The 13,138-nt window shown below is 41.4% G+C and overlaps 1 protein-coding gene across 4 annotated transcripts in view; it reads right to left on the bottom strand.

The window, feature by feature from the left end:
- Positions 1–13,138, bottom strand: part of TARBP1 (tRNA guanosine 2 -O-methyltransferase TARBP1) — an 83,508-nt gene that overhangs the window by 35,340 nt on the left and 35,030 nt on the right. For 3 of the 4 annotated variants that reach the window (XR_012374322.1, XM_073879037.1, XM_073879038.1), the window contains exons 13-18: positions 8,719–8,840; positions 5,369–5,530; positions 2,473–2,660; positions 1,827–2,088; positions 1,533–1,721; positions 34–224 (exon numbers count right to left, since the gene is read on the bottom strand). Coding sequence is in view for 3 of the 4 variants with exons in the window: in XM_073879037.1 (XP_073735138.1) it covers positions 34–224; positions 1,533–1,721; positions 1,827–2,088; positions 2,473–2,660; positions 5,369–5,530; positions 8,719–8,840 (1,114 nt within the window). In the remaining variant the exon portion in view is untranslated. The remainder of the gene's footprint in view (positions 1–33; positions 225–1,532; positions 1,722–1,826; positions 2,089–2,472; positions 2,661–5,368; positions 5,531–8,718; positions 8,841–13,138) is intronic. The other variant, XM_025850818.2, reaches the window with a different exon arrangement.

Raw genomic sequence — 13,138 nt, 5'->3', positions numbered from 1 at the left:
TGAATCATGACAGGTTGAAACAATGGCTTTTACCTTTGATCACGCCTAAACACAGTTCCAAATATACAAGCCTCAAGGACAAGTTCGCTATAATTTTTAGCACTTGATAAAGATACTTGGGACACATTTGAAGCAGAAACTATCCAAGATTTGCAGCAATAACTTATGAGTGTATTGAAGACTCCAGTTTTTACAGCAGACATTTCAATTATCTTGTACATAATCTGGAATGAAACACAATGGTCATTTTATTCTTTGGCCTGTTCAGGTAAGGGAAAAAAAAAAGTGTTGCTGAAAACTTACTTGAATGGCTTCAAATGACAGTGTCGACATAACCACAGAGTATAAAAAATTAAAAATTCTTTATTGTTAAAACTTTGTGAGATGATCAATAATCACAGAATGCCAATTTTTCATTTCTCAATAATAGAACTAAATGAAATTTTACCAATAGTGATATCCCTCCGGGACTTTCCAAGAGAAATGACTGCCCAAGTAATAGAAGAAAGGAAGGAAAAACATGCCCCTCTTGACATTTTCCATCCTCTCTGCATTTCGCCAGTGCCCCCTTCCGCCCCCACGTTCCCCGAGGCAGCAAAGACCCCAGTCTCCAAGTGTGTCCTGTGTGCAGTACAGCCGCATAATAAAAGGACTTTATCTTCCATTCCCCCTTTGGATAACGAGGTATACATGAATTCCTAAGCATGATGGCATCCACCATGTCATGTTCCCTACTATCAGTGGTTGTAAATGCAAATGCTACCAAGAACCAGGAGGACCTTTTGCTAAGGTTATATTCAGAGAAATATTTCTCTGTACAAGAAAAGCAACAGCACAAATGTGTGACAAATGGCACCTGCCGTCTGCCTTCAGTATTCAGGAGTCAAGGGCTCGCTGTGGAGTGCAGAAGTAGAAGGGGCATGCCCTCTCTGGATGGGCAGCTCCTAGGAACGGCCGGTGGGCCAGGCCATCCCATTTTCCAACATTCTAAGAGAAGGGAAAATACAGATTTTCTTGCAAATTTTCCAATTCTTAAAGGTTGGCAACTCATTTAAAAATGTTTAAGCATTATATGCATCAAATAAAGTAAATCTGTGTGGCACGTGTGGCTCACAGGCTACTCTTCCATCTCACAGAGTTTGTTCTTACTCATGACACTGAAGAAGGTTCAAAATATCTGTGGACTGAATGAGTGAATACACAACAACAAATCTAGTATGTAATTACAAATAGAACTCTCTTCTTCCTTGTGTGCTACAGGTCACACAAATTAAAAAGAAAACAAAAAGTGACCTCCTTTGAATCTAAAGTAGTCAAATTCATAGAAATAGCAAGTAGAAAGTGATTACCAGGAGCTGGGGGAGGGAGAAGAGAGTTGTTTAAGGGGTACAGAGTTTCAGTTCAAGTTAAGAAAGTTCTGGAGACCTGTTACAACAATGTGAACATACTTAACTCTACTGAACCGTACACTTAAAGATGATTAAGATGGCAAATTTACATTTTACCCCATTGTAAAAAAAAAAAAAAGTTACCTCTTTTATTTTGAAATATGCCTGGCCCTTGATTTTCGCAGCAATGGTAAGAACTTTGGTATCAAAAACAAACTGAACAAAAGCTTTTAAATTAGACCAGAATATCAGCTGAGTGTTGCTTAACGCAGATATAATTTTCCAAGCCATGTCAAAAGACTCTACACAGAGTGATTCAGAGGAGGTCAAAAGCTGGAAGGAGAGAAGGAAGAAAGAAATATATAAGAATGACTTCATTTCAGAAACTGATCTCTGGTCCCACAGTTATTCTTCAATCCCTGTCTCACTGTATCTTACCTTGGGAACCAGAACTTTCATGCAGTGGAACACAGGCAGAACTTGGTCCGAAGGCAGGACTGTGAGGGCTCCTAGCGCGGACTGCAGAGTCCTCACCGGCATCTGAATAGCAGGCAGGATGGGCTCCAGAACGTCACCATCCGACACTGGGATAAGGGTGTGATATTTTCTCAACAAGAAAGAGAGGCAGACCCACTGATCATGAATATATTGTGCGACTATTTTCCCCCATCCTTGGGAAGCTGATGATTCTTCAAAAAAACTGAAACAAAACATACAGTCACCATCCCTTGCTCCTTCAAGTCTGGCTCAGTTCCTTGTGCATGGAGTAATGATACTTACAAGAAATCACAGTCACTGTTAAAGATCCCGGCCCACAAAAAGCAAGGAAACCACACAGACACCTCAACGTTCTAACTACTCTGAATGTAGGTACTTTCCTTCCCTGTAAGTGATTCACTGAGAACTACATGCAGTAAAGTCAGTGGCTTTCCAGTAAAAGAGATGCCATAGCTTCAAATTCCCATACCCTATAAATACAGCTGGGCAATCACTCATCATCTCAATGACGAAAACAAAAATGAAATTTTAAACATTAGCAACCAGATGCCTTTCACACATGTGCTACCCTCCAGGGTGGACACACCTGCTCTGCTCCTCCACGTGGGGCTTCTGCAGCGTGTGGTTGAGCGGGAGAGAGGAGAGGAACCTTTCCATGGGTCCGGCATCCAGGGAGTCGAGCTGTAGTTCTGGCTTCTGGTCAATAGCCTCACACACCATGGCCAAGGCAGCCATACTAATGACCCTCTGAATCTGCCTGGCAAGTGTCGGCTCCTGAGGGGGAAACAGAACAATCTCTTAGTTCATGAGAGCCAATCTTGACCATCGGGACCTGAGGCCCAGCCGAAGGATGCCTCCCGCCCACCTTCCCCTCTCCCTGCCTGTTACTGAACATCAGAGGTGACAAAAGGAAACCCAATACTACAGTCCTTCAGTGTCACCAACCTCTGTGCAATTAGCGGTGACCAAATTTAAAGTGGCAATAAAAATTCGGCAGTTCCGACTAAGACAACAATTTGATCTCTTCGGTTTGGCAGGGGGATTCCTGGACGTGATCCATGACCGAGCAGCTACATACTGAACATCCCAGTGTACGTGAAGCCCTACTTCTCAGTCTTTTTCCTACTCATGTACACATTTGGATACATTTCTGTGGATGAGTCTTAACTTTAACTGTTTGGCTGAATTATGTTAAAACAACAACAACAACAAAACCAAGGCTCCAGGCATCCATGTAATAACTCCTTCACCAGCTGTACACTGTTTCTGGAGAGGTGACACAGCCCCACAGCTCAGGGCTCCTCACGAACCTCAGGGACGAGACTGAACCCTGGCTCTGCACTTACTACAGTTTGGCTGCAGTGGACACACTGCAGCTTAGTTTCCTCACCTGTGAAATGGGGACAATAAGAGAATCTACTTCAGAGGGTTACTGTGAAAATCACATAAATAGGTGATGTCATGGAAAGCACTTGAAACTCTACACGCAGGAACAAAAAGAAAGGAAAACAAGACAGCCTGGCTTCATACTTGGAGAGAAAAATCAACTGTGTCGAACCAAGAAGCCAGGAGTGCCGGCAGGAACCCACACTTTGAAAACAGCTGCATGGAGGGACCACGGGCAGTGCCACCACATACAGCCAGCCAGACACATCTCTACCCGAAATGAACTTTCTACTCCTCACTCCATACCTTTCCTCACCAACCCCCCTAAAATAAAGCAAGTATCTCTATGTATAAATTTTACATGGTAACACTGTCAACACAAGAAATAAAATTTAAGGGTGCCTGGGTGGCTCAGTTGGTTGAGTGTCTGCCTTCAGCTCAGGTCGTGATCCCAGGGTTCTGGGATCGAGCCCCGCATCAGGCTCCCTGCTCAGCGTGGAACCTGCTTCTCCCTCTCCCTTTGCTGCTCCCCCTGCTTGTACTCTCTCTCTCAAATAATTAAAAAAATCTTTAAAAAAAAAAAAAAAGAAAATTTAGTATTACTTTTAGCCAATATGATCCCTGTTAAGCTTAATGTAATTCAGTGAATTACTAAAACTAGCAAGCCATCTTTAAGAATTACTGTGATATGGTTCATGATTTTGGTCTACATTCAAAACTCACAAAGTCCTTTTACAGCACTTACACACTAATACGTACTAGACAGGATGCTGAAGTAGTAACTAGGCCTCCTTATCATTTTTTGGGACAGTTCTTGAAAACTACTTTAAAAATCAGATTATTGGGGCGCCTGGGTTGCTCAGTCGGTTGAGCAGGTGACTCTTGGTTTCGGCTCAGGTCATGATCTCAGGGTCTTGGGGTCAAGCCCACATTGGGCTCCGTGCTCAGCGTGGAGCCTGCTTAAGATTCTCTCGCCTTCTCCCTCTGCCCCTCCCCGCTCCTAAAAAATTAGATTATTAAAGCAATCAAGTACCTTCTCTGTTTTAATTAGCAGCCTGGACTACTCTATGATTTAGCTCAATTTTATTAAACACTTATAATGTGTCAAGTGAAAACAGCTAACATTCAGTGAGGACTTTCCATGTGCTGGGCACTGTTCTGAAGTTTTAACACGTATGAGCTTGCTTTAATTCCCATTGTCAACTCTATACCCCTCATTTTGCAGGTGTGGTAAATGAGGCAAGGGAGGTTAAGTAATTTCCTCAAGGTCACATAGCTAGCAAGATTAAAGCCAGGATCCACATCTAGGAAGTCTAATTCCAAAGCCTGTGCTCATAACCACTATACCTTTCTATGCCATGTTTAAGAAAAGCTTCCAGGTACTAAAAAGGATCCAAAGGAGAAGACACATACACATAAGTTATTGCAAAAACAAGACAGATAGAGATAAACACTACAATGGTGGCATGAAGAAAAAAAGATAAATGAAGGAAGCAATGAGACACTGATCCAAGTTGGGACCTAAAGGATGGACCGGATTTTTGACAAGTGCATACTGGAAGGGAGGGAGCTGTTGGTGAAAGGAACAGACAGAAGGAAAGCCCAGATGAGGAGGAATGTGGTATGTGCTTGTGATCCGTGAAGCTCTATGAGGAGGCCCCTATGCATGACTGCAGCATGATAGCACTGGGGCGGTAGGCGGGGGAGAAAGGAGGCAGCAAAAGACCAGGGTAGACAACAAGGTAGACAGCCAAGGATACGGGTTGCTGGATGTATTAATACACACCATGTGTTATATATCACATATATGTCATGTATCATATATATATTTAGACATGTTAAAGTGTCCCTTACTGGTACTTGGGCAAAGACTCAGTTCAGTGCAAATCCACTATCTGTATCTAAACAGTTCTAAGACTTAAGTCACCACACCTTTGTTATATACCTATAGGAGTCCCAATCTTCATCAAATATTATGAACAAAGGATACTATTTTAAATTTCAGCAGATGCTTTTCATATCAGAATGTTAATAATCAAATCTATATTCTACATATGCTTATTCAACATAACTACACACCTTGAATGAAGGATTACCTGTTCACTGTCGATCTCTTGAAGATGCCGAATGGATGCATTTTTCAGAAGAGAAATAACTCTCCAAATGGGGTTGCCTCTTTTCCACCCAACCTTCAAATGGATATTTATAAGCTCAGTTAATACCATCAGGTATAAATGGCAACGATCCAGATCCGAAACCTAAAGACAAACAATAACAATTAACACGCAGGATCCATGATTTTTACCAAACTATGAGAGTTCAGACAGGAAATAAATGACCTTATTTAAATGTACTAAGACAAGAATTGAGAGAAAAAGTCATTTCCTCCAAGAAGCCCTCCATGATATCCCCATGCAGAGCTAAGGACTCCCTTCTCCGAGCTTACACAGCGACTCTGCATTCAGCGTAACTGCAGCACACGTCACGATTCACTCATCTGGCTCACGAATGTTCTACCAACTCTTGCATCCCAGGGCCAACAGATCATAAATAACAATTAGAGCGGTGACAACTGCCTTTGTTTTAGGCAGGTTATGATCCTCCATTCTTACTAGGAAGGTTACGGTCCCATTTTGCTAAGACAATGAATAAGTTCTGGAGAGGTCAAACAGCTCAGCCAGCATCTCAGAGCTGGTAAGTGGGAGAGAAAGAATTAAACGCAGGTCTTTGTGACGCTGAGTCACAGGGTTCAGTCCAGTGCTACCACCCGCCAGCTCTGTGACCCAACCTCTGTCGGCCTCAGATTCCTTATCCACAAAATGGGGAGGGTATCATCTACCCACCACGGGGATGGATGCTAATTCTTTTCAAAGAATTGAGAAAGTATGGTAAGTGGACTAGCCTTATCATCAGTATACCAATTACCATATCCTTGGCAGACTTTTGGGACACCAGGAAGCACATGATTCCTGTATTTAATTGGTGCTCACGGAGCAAGCACGACATGTCAGGCACACAGCCAAGTGCCAGGACACGGCATAGATGGAGAGAAACAACCACAGGGCCTAGTGGAGACTGAACACCAGCTGTGTGAGTGAGGGATCAAGTGCCAGAGAGGATTCCTGAATGTGGGGCTCAGGAAGCTGGCTGGATGGTGGGACATTCCTGAGAAGGGAATGGCGAGGGGTGCAGTTCTGAATGGCTTAAGTGTGAGAAATTCAACTCAAGTTGTCCAAGAGCACCTGGCTGACGGAGCGGTGAGCTCGGGAGAGCCGCCGGCGGTGGAGACGGAGACATAGGGTCCCTGGCACAGATGAAGCTGGGGGTGCAGCCCAGACTGCCTCACAGGAGGAACGGGAGAGAAGAAGGGCCCGGGCCATGCTTTCTAAAGCTCCCATGCTCGAGGTTCTCTAGTGGAGAACGCACAACTTAAGGGAAGGTGGGGGTGATGGTGGAGAGATGGGGCCACCCCAGGGACGGCTGGTGTTTCGAGGGCAAAGTGGCTGATGTGTCCAGTGGGGCTGAGGAGTCACAAAAACCATGGATTGAGGGGCGCCTGGGTGGCTCAGTCGGTTAAGCGTCTGCCTTCGGCTCAGGTCATGATCCCAGGGTCCTGGGATCGAGCCCCACTTTGGGTTCCCTGCTCAGCGGGAAGCCTGCTTCTCCCTCTCACACTCCCCCTGCTCATGCTCGCTCTCTCTCAAAAAAAAACAAAAACAAAAGAAAACCATGGTTTGAAAAGTATCCATCAGGTTTATTTATGACAAAGGAGTCCCTGACAGCTTGAGAGAGAGCCACTTCTGGGCTTCAAGAGAGGCAGAAACCAGGTGAGAATGGAGCTGTGGGGTGTGTTTATAGATTCAGCTTATGGAGAGAAGGAAATTAGGAGCTGAAGGGACCAGGGAATAGAAGAGTGGGTTCCTTGAGATGAGGGACTGTCAAAGCTGTTTCGGGGCTCATGAAAGAATCCAGGAGACACGGAGAGGCTGAGCATATGAGAAAGAAGGGGTGGGGGACCGTCAATAGTCAGGTCCTGGAGCAGATGCAAGAGGACACAGGCCAGACTCCCAAGGAGGCCGGAGACAGGTTCAGAGTCTGGGGGCTGCGCTCCCTGGGGGGCCGAGGGCAGACACCCCTGGGAGCAGCCCGTAGCAAGCACCAGGGCCAGTCCTCGCTCCCCAATGCTGGGGCCTCCTGTTTGTAGCTTGAAATCAGCCACGGAAACAGATAAATACTACAAACCAAGGATTTCTTCCCCGAGAACAGTCGTTAAACAAAATCACATGAACCCTTCCCCTTTTAAAAGCTATTTTTAGCATCAAATTCCGAACAAAAAGTTATGTTCTATAATGGATACATGAAGGTTCATCATACTTCTGCGCGTGTCTGAAAATTTCCCTAAAAAAGGTAAGGTAATACTGATGATAATAAAGTGATGTTGAAGCAAACAAACCAAGAGAGTTATTTATTAAATGCCTTCTTGGAAATGTAGGTATAGCAAAGCCACTATTAACAACTGCTTAGTGAGAAGACAGTTAACACTCCCCACTCCAGAGAGCTTTTTCTTCATAGTTTCCTTGCCTTCCTACCCTAACAGCTCAGGTCCTTCAGTATAGAGCTTGCCTTTCTGTATTTTCACACCTGCTCATGAGCCTATCAAACAAATGTACTTAAGTGAGTGTTCTAATAAAAATTAAAATAAGTATATTTTCTCACTTTATTAACAATCTACTTATTCTAAAGCTTCAACATTTGTCCCTAGAGATTTCAACCAAAAAAAAAAAAACAAAAACAAAACAAAAAACTAGGAATAATAAGCATTTCTATAAGAATCAGCATTTTCAAAACACTCTGGAAGAAAAAGGAAAATTTTTTTCTTTTTTTTTTTTTTAACTTCCAGTGCAGTTCACATGCAGGTTATATTAGTTTCAGGTGTTCTCATCTGTCCTAGAGGGAACAATGTAGTATGTGGGGAGTACAAGACAGCAGAAAGGGACACTCACCTCAGACCGACTATTATCTACTCTGTGTTTCAGAATTGCTTATGGAGCTTTAGAAACAGACCCATACTGATACCTGGTCCTGCCTCAAACCTGCCAAATCCCACTCTCTGGACCCTAGGACCAAATACACCTGAATACTCGAAGCACTCCAGTGAGGGCATACCATGTGGACCTCTTAGCCCCTGGGGAGCGGATGTATTATCTCCATTTTGTGGATGAGAAAGCAGAAGCTCAGAAGAGCTACATAACTCTCCCAAGGCCTCGGTTATGACATGGGTGGAATGGAACGAGGAGACTCTGAAGCTTAGAGCTTTTTCTGCTTCCTAAGGTGGCTTCTCCAGAAAGAATCACATTAATTTTCTCAATTTCATACAGTGCCTGCCAGTAAGTAATCACTCAAATATTGATGAAAAGAATGGAAAGTTGCTCCCGTGAGTACTTACACTACTTAGTTCATTCATAGTAAGCCGTCGGAGGATAAATTCGGAAACACTCTCGGTGGTAGACATGACAAAGCTCTGAAGAAATGTAAACACCTCATCTGTACGGGGGGAAAAGTGTGTAACTGAAATGACAGAAATATAAGTTCCTTGGTACAAAATATGTCAGATTTTCTAGTAAAAGTGCAACTATGTTAAGCATATCGGTGCATCACTTACCAAAAACGAATTCCAATAATGTAACAGTCATTAGTACCATGGGGCAATCTATAATTGACCTTAAAGATCATTTAGGAGTTTTAGTTCTGGGTAAGATGGAACAGGGGCACACCAGCCTCTCTCACTATAAAACCTGGACAGATAGCTGAGCATCTATGTGGAGACCCTAAAAGGTAAAAAGCAGCAGACGGATTCAGAAAGCAGTAACACCCAACAGACTGAAACCATGCACAGGAGCAGTCAAGAAAGTGTGCAGCACGATGGGCCCCGACTTCTGACCAGAGAGTGGAAAAGGGGAACCCCAGAAAAGCAGACAGTAAGTCCTTAGGAGGTTCCAGAGGGGGAGGCGCTCAGGAAAATGGCCCCAGAACATGGTTTGTGAACTGCTGGGCTCACCCCGCACGGCTATGCATGGACCTGCAAGTGAGCAGCATCCCAAAGACCTTCTGAACTGAACTAACAGAGAGACAGCCACCCAGGTTGCAGACTGCCCACCGGGTGGATCACACGTGGTGCAGGTGAAGACAGCACCACAACGCTGACAGTGGAACCAACAGGCACAGAAACTGGAATGTCAGGAATTAAGGGCTAACCCTAAGCCGACCGTCTGCTTACACAAGATTATCAACATTCTCCACAGGATTTAAATAAGACCCAGAGTCTCATAATATAATACTAAAAATATCTAGGATTCTATCCAAAATAACATGGCACATGAAGCATCAGAAAATTCCTAGCTCACAAGGGAAAAGACAATCTTTCAATGCCAACAATGAGATGATGTTGACTCCAGAAAAACCTGACAAGGACTCCAAACAGCTAATGATAAAAATGCTTCAACAATCAATCAACACATCCTCTTGAAACATACGGGGAAAAAAAAGTCTCAGCAAAGAAACATAAGATACACACAAAAACCATATAGGAATTTTATAACTGAAAAGTATAAGTACTGAAATTTGAAGAACTCACTGGATGGAAACAGTAACAGAAAGAAGTAGCACAAGGAAGGAGTCAGTGAACTTGAAAACAGATCAATAAAATAAAATAAATCATATGCAATATGACAAGTATAATCAAACTGCTGAAAACTAAAGACAAAGAAACAATCTTGAAAGCAGAGAAAAACCGCATATTACCAGGTGAAGAACACACTGAATTACTACAGAATTCTAACGAGAAACCATGGCAGCCAGAAGCAAATGGAATATGTTTAAATTGCTGAAAGAAAAGACCCGTCAAACCAGAATTTTATACCCAGTGAAAATATTCCTCAGAAGGTGAAATAAAGACATTCTCAGATGAAGGAAAACTAAGAGAATTCACTGCCAGCAACCCTGTTCCAAAGGAAATGCTAAAAGCTGTTCTTCAAACACAAGGCATATGATGCCCCAGGAAAACATAGGACGTCAGGGATGAAAGAAAAGCAAAAGAAACTGCAAACATCCAGGTAAATGCAGTAGGTTCTTCTCTTGTGATTTTAAAAATCTCTTTGACGGTTGAAAGCAAAAATGATAACACTGTCTGGTAGTTATCAACAAATGTAGATATAAGACAACTATAATACAGGGGGGAAGGGCAAAGGAGCCCACAGGGTGGTAAAGTTTCTACATTCATTTTATGTGGTAAAACATTAACTCTAAATAGATTGAAAAGTCAAGTGTGAATACAGTAGTCCCTAAAGCAATCACAAACACACGGACACACACACAGAATATTATTTAGTAAAAAACACAATAGGTAAATTAAAATGGAATATGAAAAAATGTTCAAACTGCCCAAAACAAGCCAAAAGAGGGAAAGACAGAAATGAAAAACAGAGGGAATAAACAGAATACAAAAAAATAAAAGACTGAAATCAAAACATATATGTAATTATATTAAATGCAAATAGTCTACACCAATTAAAAGACAGTGTCAGAATGGATAAAAAATCATGACCCAACTATATGATGTCTATAAGAAATTTGCTTCAAATGTAACAATCTAAATAGAATAAAAGTAAAAAGCCAGGAAATACTACTATGCAAATTCTAACCAAAAGAAAGTAAGAGTGGTTATATTACTACTAGAAAAACCAGACTTCAGAGTAGAGAAAATAACCAGGGATAAAAAGGGACACTGCATAACAAGGAAAGAGTCACCTCAACAAGAAAATGCACTATCCTGAACACATAGGCACCTAACAACAGAATTGCAAAACATGAAGCCAAAATAATAGAACTAGAAAGAGAGATAAACCCGAACTCAGAGTTAGAGACTTCAACACTCCTCTCTTAGTAACAGAGTAAACAAAAAACAGCAAGGACATAAAACTGAAAAATAGCATGAAAATCTTGGATCTGATATTTATAGGACACTCCACCCAACAACACAATACACATTCTTTCCAAGTTGCACATGGAACAGTGTGCAAGACAGACCATACCCTAGATCATAAACAAACCTTAATGAAGTTTCAAAAACTGAAACTGTACAAAGTATGCTCTCTGACTAGAACAGAGTTGAATTAATAATAACAGAAAGATAACAAGAAAATCCCCAAACACACTTCTAAGTAATTTATGAGTAAAAGAGAGTGTCTCAAGAAAAGTCAGAAAATACTCTGAACGGAAATACAACATATCAAAAGTTTTTGGATGCAATTAAAGCAAAACTTAAAAAATTTACAGCACTAGAGTTCATTTTCAAAAAGAAGTTCTAAAATCAACAACCTAAACTTCCACCTTAACTTTTTTAAAAAAGCAAAATAAACCAAAAGCAAGCAGACAGAAGCAAACAAAAAAACAGAAATCAATGAAATTGAAAAAAAGAAAAATCGAGAGAAAAAAAAGTCAATGACATCAAAAGCTGGTGTTTTGAAAAGGTCAGTAAAATTGATAAACCACTGGCCAGTCTTAGGAGAGGCAGAGACAGAGAGAGAGGATACAAATTATCACAGACCCCAGATGCTGCACACATTAAAAGGAGAAGGGATTACCATGGGCCCTGGACAACTTTGGAAATATAAATGTTCCCATTCACAAATGCCATGATTGTCTATAAAGAAAAATCCCAAGCATTCTATTTAAAAAAGCAAAAAACAAAAACCCCCCTCATAACTAATAAGTGCTTCAGTGAGGTCAGAGAATACCAAGGTCAACACACAAAAACCAATCACATTCCTGTATACTGGCAATACACAACTGAAAACCAAAATTTTAAAAACTTTATCACTTACAATAGCCTTCCCCCAAAAGACATACTTGGGCACAAATCTAACAAAACTTGTACAGGATCTATATGCTGAAAACTAAAAAGCTCTGCTGAAAAAAATCAAAGACAGCCTAAGTAAATCGAGAGACACATTATATTCATGGACTAAAAGTCTCAAAATAATAAAGGCAATTCTCCATAAATTGATCTACAGATTTAATGCAATTCCCGTCAAAATTCCAGCAGGATTTTTTTTTTTTTTTTGTAAATACAAGCTGGTTATAAAGTTTATATGGAAAGGCAAAGGAACTAGAATAGCTAGAAATAAGAATTTGGAAAGAAGCATCCTACCTATTTAAAGAGTTACTGTAAATCTACAGTAACCAAAACAGTGTGGTACTGGTGACGGGATAAACATATAGATCAACAGAAGAGAGTCCAGAAGTCGATCCACACAAATATGGCCAATTAATTATTTTTTATTGATATAATTCATGTAACATCATTTACCCATTAAAAGCGTGTAATTCAATGGTATCTAGTACGGTCACAGATATGTGCAACCATCACCACAGGCCAACTTTTTAGAACACTTTCATTACCACAAAGAGAAACCCCACACCCTGTGACCACCACCTTCATAAGCCCATCCCCCCCACCCCTGCCCTACACAATCACTAATCTACTTTCTGTCTCAGATCTGCCTATTTTGGACATGTCATATAAATGGAATTATATAATATATGGTCTTTTGTGACTGCTTCTTTCACTTAACGTGTTTTCAAAGTCCATCCACGTTGTAGCGGGTATCAGTAATTCATTCCTTTTCACGGCCAAATATAGATATATCACATCATTTATCCATTCATCCATCCATCTATTTTGGACTATTTCTGCCATGCCCAATTTTTTTTTTTTTTTTTTACAACAGTACAAAACAACAGAGAAAGGATAGTCTCATCAACAAATAATGCTGAACAACTGGATATCCACAGGCAAAACAAAACAA

This window comes from Callorhinus ursinus, unplaced genomic scaffold (genome assembly GCF_003265705.2).
Source record: "Callorhinus ursinus isolate GAN/ISIS: 27379988/994484 unplaced genomic scaffold, GSC_fseal_2.0 scaffold32, whole genome shotgun sequence".
Lineage (NCBI taxonomy): Eukaryota > Metazoa > Chordata > Mammalia > Carnivora > Otariidae > Callorhinus > Callorhinus ursinus.
Note: the sequence above shows the minus strand (reverse complement) of the source record. Positions and strands in the feature narration are given on the sequence as shown.